Genomic DNA, 16,107 nt, shown 5'->3' on the forward strand with positions numbered 1-16,107 from the left:
CTCCCTCTTTTTATGTATTTAACAATAAATCAAAGAGCAGAATATCAAAATGGAAAATATGATATAATTCCATCAGAAGTAGCAAAAAATAATATACACAACGATTTTGAAGTAGGATGTCCAATGTACACCAAAGGCATGAATGAAACATGTTGTCTTCACAAAGAACCAGATGGATATGGTGTTACATTATTTTACATGACAAGAATACAAAGTCATTATGATAATTATAAGTTCAAAATTTTTCCAAAATGTTATAACTTAATAAAATATATTCCATGTGCTATTTGCCATGCAAATTTATCTAAAATGACATATATTGTTACTCATGAAAATAAGTCTCAGCCACCAATTCGTTCTTTTTCATTATGTAGTTCATATGCTACAAAAATTTATTATGCGTGCAAAAATATATTTTATAATGATCAAAGGATTATACCAAAAGGATTTAGTTTAAATGATTTTAAGAAAATTGTTCATTCTCCTCAAAAAGATATACCAAATGAAAATTGCATTTCCTCTGATCTTTTTAGTTCTTCTTCAAAAGAAAACCCACAAAACATAAAATTTCTTATAATTCTTTGTATTATAATTTTAATTCTTTAGTTAAACATAATAAACATTTCAAAGATTTCATTGTTTTTATTAAAAAAAAATGCGAAGGAAAATAAATTTATTTATTTGAAAGCATTTTGTCTAATTGAATTATTTCCTTTTCGATTTTATCTAAACAGTTTACACTGCTAAACATAATGTTTTTGTTGTCTACTATCTCGAATTTGATTGACGATTTCTTCTTTAAAATTTCTGCCACTTTTTCTATCGATGCGCTTTTTATTCGGCTGATTACGTAATCCAACGGAACAACTGTTGTAGTGAGCGCAAGATCGAGTAACACACGGAAGTCGTGCTCGATTATTAGTTCTTCTTTAAAGTTTTCGGCAAACTTTGAAAGATTATTTAAATTCGAATTGTAGCCCCAAATTTCGTCATTATCTCGCTTGGGACGATGTGTAGGAGGTATACGTTCTATAAAGACTTCCCACGAGCGATGGTTCAAATATGACGCAAGTGAAAGATTTTGAATAACTGCGGGGCGAATGTCTTTGGCTCGTTTAGATAAAGCAAGAGCTTTGCAAAAATCTTCTTCTGCACCACTAAAATCTTTAAGGAGCATTTTATTGGCACCGCTATAGTAAAAGCATAATGTATCAATTCGGGAAAATTTAGAAATTGTTGGTTTTATTGTAGGGTCAGGTTTCTTCAAAAGACAAAGAAGGAAAAGGAGTACTCCTGTGAAAACTACAGGATCTTTTTCAAGGTATTTCTTAACAAATTTAGTAGCTTGTTCAAGAACATCTATTTCTTGGTATGCTTTAACATACTTTATTAAAAGTCCAAATTTCATTTCTGTATCTTTGAAGTCATCAAATAATGAGAAACCAGATGATTCAAAAACATCGATATAGACTTTAGCTGCCTTTGGTAATGGAAGAAGTAATAGTAATTCGATTACGGAAAGTGTTCCTAATGAAAAAGCTTCCTCTTTAAGACCATCAGCTAATGAATTAGCATATGATTTTCTAAAAGATTTTATTTGATTTTTTAGTTTTCTTAAGTCGGCTTCTTCTTTTACTTTGTATTCTTCGTCTTTGAGTTTAATGGTTGAAAACATTCTATACATCTAACGAAAAAATGACACTTCGTAATTTTGCTTTTACAAAAAGTGCTGCCATTTGAAATTAACCGTTTTATCGGACCCAAAAAGTTTGAGAATTTTGCGGTTTTTATGCTTCCTCCTGAGGGCGCTGGAATACAGAAGGAAAATATTTCATTTCCTGTAAACCAAGATGGTTCTAATGAACATAACCAAGTTGGTTCTGTTAAACAAAGTCAAATGAAATTACCTGATGATTTTGAAACATGGACACCATGTAAAAAACAAGCTTGGTTACAAATGGAATCAAATCCAAACAGTTTTTTCTATAGACATGTTTTACCAGGTGAAGAAAGAAAGTTAGGACATTGGACAGAAGAAGAAAAAAAATTATTTATTCAAGCCTTAAAAATTCATCCACCAAGCAATGGACATTGGGGGCTATTTTCGCGGCTTATCCCAGGAAGGGTTGGATATCAATGCAGCACATTTTATAATAAACTTGTTCAAGATGGAGAAATATCGAAGTTGGGATTCGAAGTCCCAGTTAAACCAGATACATTAGTAAGACCAAAGGATATTCGCCCATCTGTTATTAAGAATAATAATACATCACAAAAAAAATCCGATGTTATTCATACAAACCCACAAGTTCAGAAAAATAATCCCACTATATCATTCAGTGGGAATGTTTTCGCATATCAACATAATCCAATTGGGTCAGATAATTTTTTGATAGTTCCTGATCTGCCAAAAGAAAATATTGTGCTGGATATTGGCGACGTGCTTGTGAGGTCGAACAAAAAAAATGTGTAATTCCAATATTCATAGTAAAATATTTGTCTTTTTGATTTTTTACTTTAATAATTAAGTCAACTTTTATTAATTACTTTATCATGCTATATGCAGACATGTATTAAGTTTCCAATTATTCTCTTTGTTTGGTGGTCTTAAATATCAATGAAATATCTTGAAATTCCTTCAACATCAAAGAAAGTTTGAAACTTCATTGCAAAAGGAATTAAATCAAATGAATTATCAAATCAGCACATTGCAAAAGATGTTCATTTATTAATCAAAAGAAATTACATTAAGAGATTATTTATTAAGCTGTATATGAGCACAATGAATGATTTACACAAAAAGTGGATATCATTTGCTCAAAAAGGATTTTTGCCGCTAAAAAGATTTCCCGTCACATTATGGAACAGTGCAAACGCCGCTGTGCATGCTGCCGGTATTAATTCCGCAGCCACAGTTACACTTCCTCCTCCTGATGCAAAAGCACTTGTTATGATAGGGCCGATTGCAGGAGCTGCAACGCATGTTCCGACAATGCAGAGGACGCCAACGCCTATACCACATAACATTAAACCTTGTTCTCGTGATAACTTTGGCATTGGTATATTAATTTTCAGACCTTGTGGTAAGAATTGTATTTCCATTTCGATCGTTCCAGTGTATTCGCATTTATTAAATGTTTCTTTCTTTTCGATTGTAATTTTATAGGTATTTGATATGAAGTCATATGATACTTTCAGAAATCCATCACCAATATTAAATGTTATTTTGTTTAATAGATCTTTTAGCTGTACGTTTTTAAGTTTGGTATCAATGCTTAAGTTAAACCATTTAGGACCAAGCTGCAAGTTGAAGTTTCCTTTCTTTTCAGTAAAGTCCCATTTCAAAAAAGTGCCATCAACGTCAATCTTAAAACCGCTTTTTGATGTGGCTTCACCCCCTGAAATTTCAATGCAGTTCGGCCCATCGGAGATTTTACTTTTAGCCGCCTTTTTCAATGTGATGGTAATCTTTGCGAAACCTGGTAATGTAATCTCGATTGGTCTTTCGTAAGTAACCTTAGCGTTTGGTATGATTTGCTGTACTATCTTGTTTAGTTTATCTAAAAAGATTTTTTGGATTTGATCATCTGAAATAGAATTTGGACCTGTGATTTTAACGTCATTTGGCTTGAATATCGTTAACATTTGCTTTCCTAATGAATTATAACTTTCTTCAACTAAATTCTTGGGGAATTTGCATACACCATTATTGTTATATGGATCATTAAAGATATAATGATTAGAATCATAGCCTACAAGTACTAGACAGTGCTCACCACCTTTCCATTGGAAGGTTTGTCCTTTTTTATCATCGGGATAATTGATTGTCCAACTATCAGTAATTCTCATTTTGGTCATGTTCATTGTAGCCCATATCAAGACTGGGATATTGTCATTAGTATAACATCGAATTATATCAGATAAATTACGTCCAATTTCAACTTGTGCCTGATATGATGGGGCCAATTTCTTATTCATTGCCTTTGCCAAACATGGAGCATAACATCCATAACCACAATTATTCCCTGATCGAACATAAGGATTTCCTACATAAGCATAATTTGGATCTGCAGCATATTTCCGCCCATTTTGACTAGACCAAGAACGTACTTCCAAACAATCATGAATGAAATTGTCAGGCGTGATGTTAACTCCGTAATATTGCATTAGCATAGTTGCTGAAACTGCTTCGCATCCTGATGGAATATTTGACTGGTTTATATACGGCACTTTTATGAGTTTGGTGGCACTTTTTAGGTCGTGTGATATTGCGCTTCCACTGATTTGACTGGAATTTTGATCATTAATAGTGATGACACCAGCTTCAGTTGCATAATCAGGACTCCACTTTCCAACTACAACTTGACCTGGCTGAAGATTAAATCGAAGATAACAATGCCGATGAAGACGTTCACCTACATAATTATAAAGATCATACCTCTGACCAGATGTAAGATGGAATGTATCACATTTATATGTGCAATTCTCTTCTTTACCATTGGTAATGCCAATTATTGATACAGAAACTGTACCATAGAATTGTGAGTTGCGAAGATCAAGATAAACAGAGGTCTTGTTTGTTTTGCACCTTGGCCCGGTGTTATGGTAACCTTCGCCTTCAAACCTAAATTCAGTATCGGAAATATTGCCTTTAGGTCCGGCGCACTTCAATGCTTCACATCCATTTTCGGGGGAACTATCAGGGCTCCAACAACCTTCAATAGTTCGTCCATTAATTCCTGAAAAAACTAATTGTGCACCTGTATATTGATCTTCATGAACTCTGTTGTACAACATATATTTCTTACCTGCTTCTACATCAAAAAAATCAGCTCTGTTAGTGCAATTCCATCTTTCATTTCCTTTTATTCCATAAATTGAAACACGAACTGTTCCTTGAAAATTTGCTCGAGTGAGGTTAAGGTATACTGAGCTGTCATTTAGTTTATCCCTTACGTTCGTTGTGGGGTTTTGATCAGTGATCCAGAAATTCTCGTCGCTTGTGTTTGCCATCGAAAAAAATGCCAAAACAGTTATTAAAATAAAGTTCAGAAAAACTGATATTTTGTTGTGCTTCTTTTGTGAAACAAGCAAAAATATGAAACTTTTATCACTATCATTCCAACCAAAGTAAAAATAAATTAAATCGAATAAAGATAAAATGTATTCAGTCTATATTTAAAAAATTTAATATATATCGTGATTATTTACTATATAAAATTCGTCTTTATATGCCAAAAATCATTTACCTGAATGAGAGTATAAATATCTTTGGTTTAAGTGATACAATTTTCCTTAAATATCAAATAATCAAAGAATGTAACTTTTAAAAATAATCGTTGAGATGATAGTGGCAAAATTTCACACGGGGAGCCATCATATTTTTTTATATCAAGGATATTTTTTTTCTCGCTAAAATTTCATGAAAGCGAAATTTGTGCAAAGCGATAAAAACCGATCGACTGTTAACATTTTTTATTTGAACTGTCGATCCCGACGGTTATGTCACACATTGAATACTTCTGTCGTCTGGTCAGTTCAAACTAAAGAAAAGCAAAAAATAGGCAATGAAATCGAATTATAAAGTAATTTTACCCATTGTGATAATAGCTTCATCATGTACATTTCGTTTAACTGTAATTAAACTCATGTTATATGAAGAATATACATCGAGATCTTTTATTAATATAATGACAAAATTTAATATTCAGATGTTAAATTCAAAAATTATAAAAAACGTCTTCATTGCATACAGAAATATATCAACAATTTACAATTACTTGATTTTTAACGTGCAAAGAGATTCTACAATATTTGAAAAAACACTCAAGCTATTCAGATTTAACTATTTTTCAGGAATAAATTTTGTTTTACTTGTGTCTATATTATTTTTTGCCTATACAATTGAAAATAAATCGTTTCTAAATAATACTTCAATTAAATCATTTGTTTTTGCTTGTTTATTTATACATTCATTTGAAAGCTATGATTTCTTATCAAGCACACTTAATATTGAAAGCAATGATGACATGGAAACAGCTAGAAATTATTATTTATTAGCGAGGACAGTTAATATAAATGGAGTCACAGAAATTCCAACAGGTAAATTTCAATCATGGACTGTTTTATCTACAGTTACAATTGGCGATTCAGTAACAATTATTCAAGATGATGCATTTTCCACATGTTTAGTTTTAACTACTGTTTCATTAGGTTCAAACATTCAAACTATTGGAAATTCGGCATTCCGATCATGCACATCATTAAAAAATATTATAATTCCTAATTCGGTTAAATCAATTGGTAATTCAGCATTTGCTTCATGTGGTATTAATACAATTACAATCGGAGATAATGTTCAAACTATTGGACAAATGGCATTTACCTTATGTACACAAATAAAATCAATTACAATACCAAATTTAGTTAAAACAATAGAAACTTCTGTATTTTCATCATGCTCTGGATTAGAAACAATTAATTTTGGAGCAAATATTGAAACAATTGGCAATCTTGCATTTTCTTTATGTTCAAGTTTAACATCTATATCAATTCCAAATACAGTTAAAACAATTGGAACATCTGCATTTTCTGCTTGTTCTAGCTTGGAAACAATTAACTTTGGAACAAGTGTTGAAGTAATTGATGATCTTGCATTTTCTTTGTGTTCTAGTTTAATATCCATAACAATTCCAAATTTGGTTAAAAAAATAGAAACTTCTGTATTTTCATCATGCTCTGGATTAGAAACAATTAATTTTGGAGCAAATATTGAAACAATTGGCAATCTTGCATTTTCTTTATGTTCAAGTTTAACATCTATATCAATTCCAAATACAGTTAAAACAATTGGAACCTCTGCATTTTCTGCTTGTTCTGAATTAGAAACAATTAACTTTGGAACAGGTGTTGAAGTAATTGATGATCTTGCATTTTCTTTGTGTTCTAGCTTGACATCTTTAACAATACCAAATTCAGTTGAAACAATTGGAGATTCTGCGTTTTCTGCTTGTTCTACTTTGGCAACAATTGATTTAAGCGAATCTATTAAAGAAATTGGTAATATGGCATTTAACTTATGTCAAAATTTATTATCAATTACAATTCCACCTTTAATAACACAAATACAAAATTCCACTTTTTCATTTTGTTATAAACTTAAAACAGTAAATTTTGGAGAAAGAATTCAAACCATTGAAAACTATGCATCCTTTTTTTGCTTAGATTTAATATCAGTTATAATTCCCAATACAGTTAATTATATCGGTAATTATACATTCTATAATTGCTCATCATTAGAATTAGTTATTATTGGAGGAAATGTTATGTCTATTGGTAGTTATGCTTTTGAAAATTGCAATAATATTAAATGCCTTTATTTTTATGGAGAAATTGAGCCAACCATTGGATATAATGCATTTAATATTTCAAGAATTCTTGTAATGGTATATAATATTTATGGTAGTACAACATTTGGTGATCTTTTCACTACAACATTAACAGTTGACGGATGTACGCCTATGTCAACACTAACTTTTACAAATTCAAAAACTTTTTCAAGTACATTTACTAAATCAAATATTTTCACTAAATCAAATACATTTACTAAATCAAATATTTTCACTAAATCAAATACATTTACTAAATCAAATATTTTCACTAAATCAAATACATTTACTAAATCAAATATTTTCACTAAATCAAATACATTTACTAAATCAAATATTTTCACTAAATCAAATACATTTACTAAATCAAATATTTTCACTAAATCAAATACATATACTAAATCAAACATGTTCACTGAATCAAAAGGATTTCTTCAATCAAAAACATTTCTAAATTCAAACACATTTACTAAATCAAATACATATTCCAAAATAAATACAATTACTAAGTCGTATATATTTAGCGAAATTTTTAGTTATATGCCTTCAATTTCGATACAATCCAAAACAAATGATCATTCTAATACGTACAATGAATCACATTCTTTTTCATCTATGAAAAACTTTGAAACAAAATCGACAGAATCAATTGTACTAAGCTTTACTAATACGTTCTCTTTAACATATTTATTCTCTTTTACACTATCTCTAACATATTATTTTTCAACTTTGTCAAACACATTTATACTTTCATACATTAATTCTTCGAACATTTATATAAATACTAAATATATTTATTATGAATATTCTGTAATTTTTTATACATCATACTTTGAATATTATTCCTATTTCTACACACTTGTTTATGCCAATTATGAACAACCAAATGATCACCATTCAAACACAACTGTTATCATTATTGTTGTTTGTGTAATAATTATTGTAATAATTATAGTTGTAATAATTTCTGTTTTATTGTATCGCAAACTTCATAAAAACAAATTTATTTTCGAGCAATCAAGTAGTTGCGTTCAAAACGAAACAAACTTTGATGTAAATATTGGGATTTCAAATTCAAATATTGAAGAAGATCCATTTAAACAAGATTTTGAAGATGATAAATTTTTTAACAAAATATGAACGATGATAAATTATAATTTTTACTTTATCATATCGGATTTTTTATGGAATTAAAATGAAATTAATAAACTGTATCTAATTTAAATAGCTTATTAATTTATGATTTATTGATATTAGTTTTTCGTAAATTTAAACATTTTAAAATATATATGAATAAGAAAATCGTTGAAATCTTAAAAAAATCCTTTACAAATAATTTTTGAGGGAGTGTATTAATACCTTTCCTAAATTTATGAAATAATTTAATGTGAATAATAATAAATAAAAATATATATCTACAAAAAATAATTTTACAAAGAACATTTTTCTTTCAAATCAAATATAAGAAATTTCAGAAAAAGGTTTGATTTTGTTTTAATCAAAGAACATATTATTATCTTTTTTGTTGAATATTTTATGTATAAAAAAGATATAATTTTATTTTTTTTTTAATGAATTTAAACTTTAAGTCTAATTATATGATTATTTTTTGGTAATTAAAATATTATGTATTTGATTTCAGTATTATTTTTTCGTATTTAATAAATTTTTGAATATTTAACATAATTGTGAGTTTAAGCTTGTTGAAAATAAATGGGATTTTTGATTTTAATAATAAATCTGATGAGATGATCTGTGCGAAAATATTTCTGAAATGACATTTTTCACTTAACATGTCTAAAAATGCAAAGTCATGATTCCAACTCAGAAATTGACAATTATATCTATCATATATTAGGTGAAATATATAACGAAATGGACGACTTACAAAGTAATCCAAATTTTGATGAAAAGTTTATAAATCCAGAATTAAAAGCAAAGATTCAATCCATAATTTCAAAATGCGAAAGCCAAGAGATAACATCTCTTTCTCCAAAAACTTATGAGTTGGCGTTTTCTTTGCTTACTCAAAAAAAACCACAGTCATTAGCTCTTTTTAAAGCAATATTTAATGTAATTATCCAATTAATTAATTCAGCATCAAAATCTCTTGAACCATTTGTGCTTCATCCTTTACTTTCAGATCTTTTTAATCTTGATATAGCTTTTCCAAAAAAAATCGATTATTTCAAAATTCTTCTAAAATCATTTAAAGAATTAAAATTGCCGGTTAACAAGCCATTTTGGTGGAGTGCGTTATCTCTTAATGTAGGAGTAGTTAAAGATGAAAAAAAACTTATTCTTTATTTTCTTGAGTCCGATTGTAATTCCCGAATTTTAGCAGAAAATAACCCAACGACATTCATTAACCTATTAAATATTGCACAAGATGTTGAAGATGATGTTAAAGTCAAGATTTTCAGAAAATTAATATATCCTTCTTTTGAAGTAACTCTTCAAACCGCATCAAATGATATCCCAATGTATCTTCCGTACATACATGCCAAGTTTTTACCAGAAACCAAACCATTATTTAATAAATTTATCAAAAATTTTCTTGGTCTAAATTCATATTTAGCTCCATTGCTGATTGACCTTTTATACAAAACTCTAAACGCATTAGCTCCACCTGATTTTGATTCACCAATTCCACCAGACGATGAATTTTATTCAATTTTTCTTCTTTTCCGTAAAGTACTCAAAAATGTTTCAACGTATACAAAAAGTGGCATTGATTTCAAAGAGGTTACTTTCAAAAGTCTTTTAAATATAAAATATATTCCTTTTCGTAAGATGCTTTTAGTAGCACATTTATATGATACCCAAAATTACAACAAACTTTTTGAATGCAAAAACCATTATATTACAGAAGAAGATTTATTAATTCATTTACGAAATGTATCATTTTCATTTTCACCCATTTTTCTTGGTATAAACAAAGAAGAATTAAATGAATTTTCAGATTTATCTAAACAACGAAACAAACGATTAAAGATCCAAAACAATACGACAAAATCTATTGAGAATTCATCTTTATTATTTACTGATCCAATATATTTTAACGATACATTTTATCAAAATTCGAACATATCAAAGAATTCACTTAATATTCATATTACAAAGAAATGGAATTTTGAATTATCATTTGATTATGTTAATTCATTATTACAGCTATGTAAAAGCCAAACAAATTCATTAACATATCTTGTCGAAGGAATATCATTTATACAACAAAAACTTTTTTCATATTTTCCGAATATGAATCAAACATTTCTCGTCAATAATTATTTAAATTTAGCACTTGAACAAAAGAATTTTGATTCCATTCGTTATATTTCGATGACATCTTCATTCGAAAAGGATTGGAATCAACAACAAATAAATATATTAATAAATTATATCTGTGAAGAACTTCAAAACAAAAACATTAATATCATTGATGACGCGATATTTTATTATGTTAAATTAGCGCCGAATTCATTTAAATATTCATTACAATTATTACAATTATTACCTTTTGATGATATTAAATATATACCAATAATATGTTCAATGTATTCGATGATCTTTAATAGTAATAAACAAAACGAAGAAATTTTGAATATTTTAACAGAGAAATTCCAAAAAATTATGATAAAAAACTTCGAAAATATTTCAGTTTTATCAGGTTTAATTACAGTATTAATCGAATTTTTAATGTCGGATTATACAAACTCTAAATATATCAATATATTATTTAATGAGTTTTTCAATTCTAAATTTAATGGTAATTACCCAATACATTTAACAATGTTTTCGATTTTCCCTTCATACATTAATATAATTAAAATTAAATGTCCTGAACTATTAAAAGAATTAATTAAATTCATCGAAAATTTATTGGAATTTCAAGTTTTATCTGATTTACTTTTTAATGAATTATTAAATGTAATTGTTGGAATATTTTCACATTTCCAAAATGGAAATAAAGAGTTCGAAAGAATACATAAAGACATTCGAATTAATTTAGAAAACCCTTCGAAAATTTCTATTTTATCTTGTCAAGCAAATCAATTCATTTCGAATAGATTAAATTCTAAAAAATTAAAAATCCCAATCGATCCACCTGATCGTTATATAACAATTGGTGAAAATGATATACAACATATTGTATTTAATGATGATTCAGTTCATATTAAATCAAAAACTTTTTCTCAAAATTCTGGGTATTCAATTAGAAATAAATATCAGAATTGTCCACACTCAAATAATTTGACACCATTTAAAAAAGTGGAATATGACCCCCCTCAAATTCAAGAGGATAAATTCGTTTCAACTTTTTCAAAATATATTAAGCAGAACGATAAAGATTTTAAGTTCTTTACACCGGATAGTTCTGAATTTGAGTTCTTGTCAAAAGTTGAAATTCCAAATAAATACGATTTTGAGGTTACACCGTTAAATGCTCCAACAAGTGAAAACACTGGAGTAACACCAAGGAATTCTGGGGCATTTAATACTGAAGTTCGTTTGTTATATGATTCATTACATATGACTTCATTTTATTTTTCATTTATCGACAATTTACATAAAAACAATAAAATACTATTACCCCATAAATTACTTAATATATCAGCGTCAAGAATATTTATGTTCTCTGCTAAAGAATCAATGAAAATTGGTGTTCTTTATGTAGCTAAAGAACAATTTAATCAAAACGATATATTGAAAAACTCGTGGAACGATAGCTGCATTTCAGAGGGATTCCGCAGTTTTGTAAAGTCTATCGGAGAGGTTATCGACCTCAGTAAACATTACGGTTTTGACGGCAGGTTGGACACCACAAACAATTTCTCAAACGGTCGCTATCATATCTATTATGAAGACCATAGATACGAAGTATTTTATCATGTAGCACCTTTGCTACCAACAGATCAGAATGACGAACAACAAATTTATAAGAAACGACACATAGGTAATGATAATATCCATATTGTATGGAATGATAATTATTTTGATTATAACACTACAACAATTACTTCTCAGTTTAATGACGCACATATTGTTATATCTCCAATTCATACGACTAACGAGTTTTATAGAGTTACAATTCATAAGAAAGAACAATTTTATCAGTTCGGACTATTACAAATGGAAACACTTGTAAGCGTTAAAGCGTTGCCAAGCTTAGTGCGGTGGACTTCTATATATAGTAATATATCTGTGAGAAGTTTCCAGAATAATAATAATAATAATTATTTTGTACCATGTCAAATGTTCCAAATGCAAATGAAAGAACTTCAAAAAGTATCAAAAGAAGCGAATAATTAAAAAAATTTTTTTTAGTAAACTTATAATTTCTCGACTTCTAAGAATAGACAAAACTTTGTGTAAGCAAAAGTGCATTATAACTGCTAAAACTGTTTTAACCGTTTGGTCTGGCCTTTTGGTGGATGCCATACACTCAATTCGTTGAATTCGGACGCGTTGCACTTGTTTCCTATGGTCCCCTTGCTGACAAGCTTGCTGTCATTGTCGACATTGTTGATGACAAGCGTGTTATGATTGATGTAATTGGATCAGAAGAACCACGTCAAATGATCCCAATTAAACGCTTAAAGCTTACTGACATTGTTGTTAAAATTGAACGTGCCGCTAAGAAAGAAGCAGTTGCTGCCGCTGTTAAGGAAGCTGATGCAGTTGCCAAATTTGAAGAAACAAAATGGGGCAAAAATCTCAAAGCTGCCTATGCCAAGTCCCAGATGAATGACTTCCAACGTTTCAAGCATGCCAAGCTTGCAGCCAAGCGTGCACAACTTGTCAAGGAACAACTTGCAAAGAATTAAATACCAAAATCACACCTTAAGTAAACAGCAATATTTGCAATTCCTCTTTCTTTTATACACATTAATGAGCACAATAAAAACAATTTTATTTGTTTTTAGATTTATAACATCAAAAAAATTTCAATCGTTTGTTACCACATCAAAAATTCACTAGTGAATTATTATTTTATTTAAGCCGAATCAAACACGCTTAAGAAGTCCTGCGCCTCTTCAACATTAGCGAAAACAAAATGTAAATGTTTTGCTGTTGATTCCTTTAATTCTTTAATTTGTTTATTATCACCTTTAGTTGCCAAATTCGCCAATTTCTTTAAGAATCGTAATAATTCTCCTTTCTTATCCCATTCAAACACATCAGGAAATGCAGCTAAAGCATGTAAAGCAATTATAGGCACCTTTGTTTTCATCGCTATTACACCTTTATCACCATATCTTTGAATAGCGGACAAAAATCGTGGCAACATTTGATCTATAAACACTTGTCCATTTTTCTTAAAATCAGAATCATTACCAGCGAACAATACGTCATTACTATCAACTCCATTAATTTTCAAATTATATTCAGATCGTAAAGAATGAGCCATTAATATAATACTTTCCAACGCTAAGTCGACAGGTTCAGAATCATTCCATTCTTTTCTTATTGCTTGAATTATTAATTTCTTTATATGTTCATACGGGTTATTATTATCGATTGGCGAAGGCATTATTAAAACCAAATTTAATGCCTTTATATATAACTCAAATAAATCTTTTGAAGGTTGAATATCTTCAATTGTATTTACAAACTCATTATAAAATGAATGTGCAAAACAAATTACATTACAAGTTAATGATACATTTGAACCTAATAATAATAACTTCGAACGTTCAATAACATTAGTAATTGTCGGAATAGTAACAAACGCAAATGATAATAAAGAACGTGTAATCACATCATAATTACCACGTTTTCTCGAGTATACTAAAGTTGCCAAACGAAAACTAATTCGACTAATTGTTGATAATATTCGATCACTTGAAGGAAATGAAGAACGAGCTGACAACAAAAAGTTCAAATGTGCTTCGATATTATTACCGAAGTCGACATGGAACAAGAACCATTCGATTACTTGATTCGTTTTTTCTATTACATCTACAGGTGATAATATATTTAATGATTGATATAATATTTGACTTAACTCTAAAAGTATTCGAACACATAATGGGTCATTTAACTCGAATTGTTTTACTGATACGTCATTTAATATGAAACGTGATATTTCGACAAGTGAACGTTCATTTAAGAAATCCATTAAATCGACAATCGAATTAATATGTTGTAATACTTCAGCAAAGTTTTTGCCTGATTTTACAGCATATATTATACATTCCGATACATTATTAGATAACTTATCAGATAATTTACCAACGCCATTGTTGTTTTCATTTAATTCGGATTTACGACTTTGAATGTTTTTACGTAATAATGTAACAACATTCTTTAAAAAGTAATTCAAATAATGCGGCTGACAAAACTTTGCAATGAATTTAGTTAACGGTGACGCTACATATATGAAATCTTCAATGTTGACAAAAGCGCCCATTCGATTCCAGATGTCATTCATTAATTCTATGACATTGTCACTAATGACTGTGTTGTTTAGGGAATTGATCAGTTTATACAAAAGTGTCGGCTTAGGAATGACATCGTCACTTTTGTCAATTAACATTAACAATACATTATATATTTTGGCAACAAACTTGGGTGGTAACTCATCTAATAATACAGATAATATAAATGATGATGGAATGCCAACACTATAAAATTCATTTAATGCTTCTTTAAGAAAATTGATGTCACCTACTGATACCATAACACTGACAAAGAATTCTAATGCTGGTCGATGCGTTTCAATGTATTTGGAGAATGAATAATCAATGATATTAAATTGGCGAGAAAATCCACGATTCTTAAAATGTAATAAGAAAGTCGCATATGACGTAAATAATGGTAATAATATATCACATGAAGTCTCTGGGAAATATGTATACAAAGTATACACTAAATACGCTCGAACATAAATACCAGACGAACCAGAGCCTAAACCAGGGATAGCTCCGATGATGTTTTGGATTGATTCTTTTGTTGTTCGAAATGGATGAAATTTGGTCGATCGTAAAAACGCAATTTCTAATAGTAATCGAGGTAACAGTCGATCTGTGCGACATAGTATCATTGACCAGTTCAAACATAACAATTCGCGACAGCCTTCTTTGGATTCAAGAAAATTACCTTTTGCCGACTCATGAGAAGATATACGGTCATAAACAATATTACCGAAATGTTCCACTAGTTCCAACACTAACATAAATTGCGCCGGATAAAATTGTGGAGATCTTGTGTTCATCAATAATCGACATGTTTTGGAGATAAGTTCTATCATTTCCAAGTGTTTTGATTCCTTATACAGAGTACTAAGCATTGCGCTTTGTTTCTTGATTTCATTACGTAGTCGTTCTTCATTTTGTTGCATAAGCGCAAGTTGTTGTGCCTCATCACTCGTGACAGCTAACTCTGCAAGTCGATCACGCACTCGTTTAGATAGTAAATGGTAATTCTCGTTTTCTTTCATGAAGTCTGATGCGCGCGTTTGAAATGCGCCAAGACAATAATTCTTGAACTTGCTCCAACGCGACTGCATACTCATTGAAGAGCGGTCGCTTTGGATTGAGTCTGTGAATGGATCGGAATTTTTAGTGGATTCGATATCAAATGCTTCTTCAACGGAAACTTGTTGACCGAGAATCTCTACAGGAGATGGCTTAGGGGTAATCCTTTGATATCCTAATAAAACATCGGGGTCTTTATTAAGTGGAATTAAGTGATAAGTTTCTTTTGACATTGGAATATG

General features: G+C 29.6%; 5 protein-coding genes across 5 annotated transcripts; 2 read left to right on the forward strand and 3 right to left on the reverse strand.

The window, feature by feature from the left end:
* Positions 1-673: 673 nt before the first annotated feature.
* Positions 674-1,684, reverse strand: GO595_001650 (uncharacterized protein; the record flags this gene model as incomplete). The annotated part of the gene is made up of 1 exon (XM_067914472.1): positions 674-1,684. One exon carries the CDS (start codon positions 1,682-1,684, stop codon positions 674-676), a length of 1,011 nt encoding a protein of 336 aa, XP_067778226.1.
* Positions 1,685-1,789: 105 nt separating this feature from the next.
* GO595_001651 (Myb-like DNA-binding domain containing protein) lies at positions 1,790-2,473 on the forward strand (the record flags this gene model as incomplete). Its single annotated transcript, XM_067914473.1, has 1 exon — positions 1,790-2,473. One exon carries the CDS (start codon positions 1,790-1,792, stop codon positions 2,471-2,473), a length of 684 nt encoding a protein of 227 aa, XP_067778227.1.
* Positions 2,474-2,817: 344 nt separating this feature from the next.
* GO595_001652 (C39 family peptidase) lies at positions 2,818-5,013 on the reverse strand (the record flags this gene model as incomplete). The annotated part of the gene is made up of 1 exon (XM_067914474.1): positions 2,818-5,013. The coding sequence occupies one exon, from the start codon at positions 5,011-5,013 to the stop codon at positions 2,818-2,820; it is 2,196 nt and encodes a 731-aa protein (XP_067778228.1).
* Positions 5,014-12,820: 7,807 nt separating this feature from the next.
* GO595_001653 (ribosomal protein L14) lies at positions 12,821-13,213 on the forward strand (the record flags this gene model as incomplete). The annotated part of the gene is made up of 1 exon (XM_067914475.1): positions 12,821-13,213. The coding sequence occupies one exon, from the start codon at positions 12,821-12,823 to the stop codon at positions 13,211-13,213; it is 393 nt and encodes a 130-aa protein (XP_067778229.1).
* A 170-nt stretch (positions 13,214-13,383) lies between these two features.
* Positions 13,384-16,098, reverse strand: GO595_001654 (UPF0505 protein C16orf62-like; the record flags this gene model as incomplete). Its single annotated transcript, XM_067914476.1, has 1 exon — positions 13,384-16,098. The coding sequence occupies one exon, from the start codon at positions 16,096-16,098 to the stop codon at positions 13,384-13,386; it is 2,715 nt and encodes a 904-aa protein (XP_067778230.1).
* Positions 16,099-16,107: the final 9 nt, after the last annotated feature.

Source organism: Histomonas meleagridis (genome assembly GCF_020186115.1).
Source record: "Histomonas meleagridis strain 2922-C6/04-10x chromosome Unknown contig_146, whole genome shotgun sequence".
Classification (NCBI taxonomy): domain Eukaryota; phylum Parabasalia; order Tritrichomonadida; family Dientamoebidae; genus Histomonas; species Histomonas meleagridis.